At 59.5% G+C, this 2,007-nt stretch overlaps 1 protein-coding gene across 1 annotated transcript; it reads left to right on the top strand.

Annotated features, from left to right (window-relative positions):
* Nucleotides 1-701: 701 nt before the first annotated feature.
* On the top strand, nucleotides 702-1,619 carry TUSC1 (tumor suppressor candidate 1). The gene has a single exon (XM_065740576.1). The coding sequence runs from the start codon at nucleotides 717-719 to the stop codon at nucleotides 1,365-1,367; it is 651 nt and encodes a 216-aa protein (XP_065596648.1). The 5' UTR covers nucleotides 702-716; the 3' UTR covers nucleotides 1,368-1,619.
* Nucleotides 1,620-2,007: the final 388 nt, after the last annotated feature.

Genomic DNA, 2,007 nt, shown 5'->3' with positions numbered 1-2,007 from the left:
AATCAGTGGTTCAGGCTGTGATTCAACAGTTCCCATACAGGGATGTATCAGTGTCACCTACCACTCCCTCATAAGAGAAAAGAAAAAGGGGCAGCACTAAGTTATGCTGACAACAGAATTTAGGAGATTCTATCAGGAGATCAGGTTAGATATAAAGAAAAGGTTACACACCAGAGTGTGGTTGGCACAGAATAGGCTCGTCATGAGAGGGGGTACAGTGTGGAATTGCAGGAGTTCATACAGCACTTGGATGATGCTTTCTGACACAGGGTTTGGATCCGGGGTGGTTGTGTGTGGAGCCAGGCGTTGGACTGAATAACCATCCCTTCTAACTCACCAAACCATAAAAGCACAGATTATCCTGAGAATAACTGGGGGTATTTTGATTCCATGACCCTACAAAAACCAAGAGTTCACATCCAAGAAGTTTCTTTGTAAGCCTACAGCTGGTTGGTGCCAACTATAGACAGCCCACTTTGTCAGCTGACAGGATGGTCACAGATGCTCCACGCCTGGCAGGACTGTGCAGACGACCCCACACACCTCCACAGGGGCCCCCTTTCCAGGCGCATAAAACCCGCGCTCCCAGCACGGCCCCGCCCCGCCGCAGGAGAACACCGCCTCCTTTGCATGCAGCGGCGCTGGCGCGCTGCCCTCTTCCCTCCCTCACTCCTCCCTCGGCGGCGGTCAGCACCGCGGCGGCGGGAACGGCACGGATGAGGCGCATGTGCGCGGTGGACGGGCGCTGGGGCTGCAACGGCTCTCTGCGGAGAGGCCGGGCCGGACTGGCCGCCGGGGTCGGCGGGGAAGAGGAGCCCTCGAAGGCAGGCGGCGAGAAGGGCTGGCGGGGCCAGTCGCGGGGCTGTCCGCAGCAGCTGGCGGAGCGCTACGTGGATTTGGCGGCCAGCCACTGCGAGGCGCTGCGGCAGCGGGAGGAGCGCGAGTGGCACAACGCGCGGCTGCGCCTCGAGAACGCGCGGCTGCGCCTGGAGAACCGCCGCCTCCGCCGCGAGAACCGCTGCCTCTTCCGCCAGGCCTTGCTGGAGCCCGGCCCCCACGAGCCCGACAACGGAGAGGAGGCGGAGGCCCTGCGCGCACAGCTGTTGCGACTGCAGGAGAAGCACCGTCGCGCCCTGCAGCATTTACGGCGCTGCCGGGAGCAGGCGGAGCTGGACGGCGGAGAGCTGGACGAACTGCTACGGGACGACGCACCAACACCGCCCATCCTCGATCCGGAGGAGCACGGTGCCGCCCGCGTAGGCGGTCCCGAGGTGGAGGAGGGGGTGGTGCTGCCGGGCGTGGGTCTTGGTGGGAACGTTGCGGTCCATCCGCCCGCCCCGCGCAGCCCCGGGGAAGGGTCGCGCTGAGCCGCGCCGTGTTGAGCCGGGCAGCGCTGCGGGGAGTTGCTACCCGAGCGCACAGCTCGGTGCGGGGTGTGAGCGCCTCGCCTCAACGTGTGCCCGAAGAGCGTTGCAGGAGCCGGGAAGGGGACAGTTGGAAGAGGCCGACGTTGTGGTCGGAGAAGGCCTGAAAGCCGCCGGTGTGGGGAGAATCACTGCTCTTGGACCTGCGTCACATCAGAGCCCTGAACTCTCTGGTGTTCATCTGCTCTCCCTGTGAGTTAACGCAGGATCGTGTAGGCCTTGTAGCACAGAGACTGCCAAAAGATGGCTCTGGCCAATTCCCATTAGTGTGTTGTGTTGGCAGCACTCCAGTGAGAGCCGCTGGTCCCTGGAGCTCCACATTACCTGAGCACTCATTGAGAAACAGCACCTGTATCTCTAAGGATGGACTTTGTTCACTCTCACATAAGTACTGATTTGTATTTTGCACTTCTACGTAAAATCACGATTGTTAAATAAAAATGTGACACAAAGTGATACTGTGTGATTTGTAACTGGCAGTTGTTTTGGAACTGTAGGTGAAACACACATCAAGCCTTAGTAATGCAGTTCCTCAGAGGCCAAGAAATTACTTCTCAGACCTTTCTACACTAGGAAGATCTAG

This window comes from Cyrtonyx montezumae, unplaced genomic scaffold (genome assembly GCF_038088225.1).
Source record: "Cyrtonyx montezumae isolate F1298 unplaced genomic scaffold, pur_monq_1.0 scaffold_29, whole genome shotgun sequence".
Classification (NCBI taxonomy): domain Eukaryota; kingdom Metazoa; phylum Chordata; class Aves; order Galliformes; family Odontophoridae; genus Cyrtonyx; species Cyrtonyx montezumae.
Note: the sequence above shows the minus strand (reverse complement) of the source record. Positions and strands in the feature narration are given on the sequence as shown.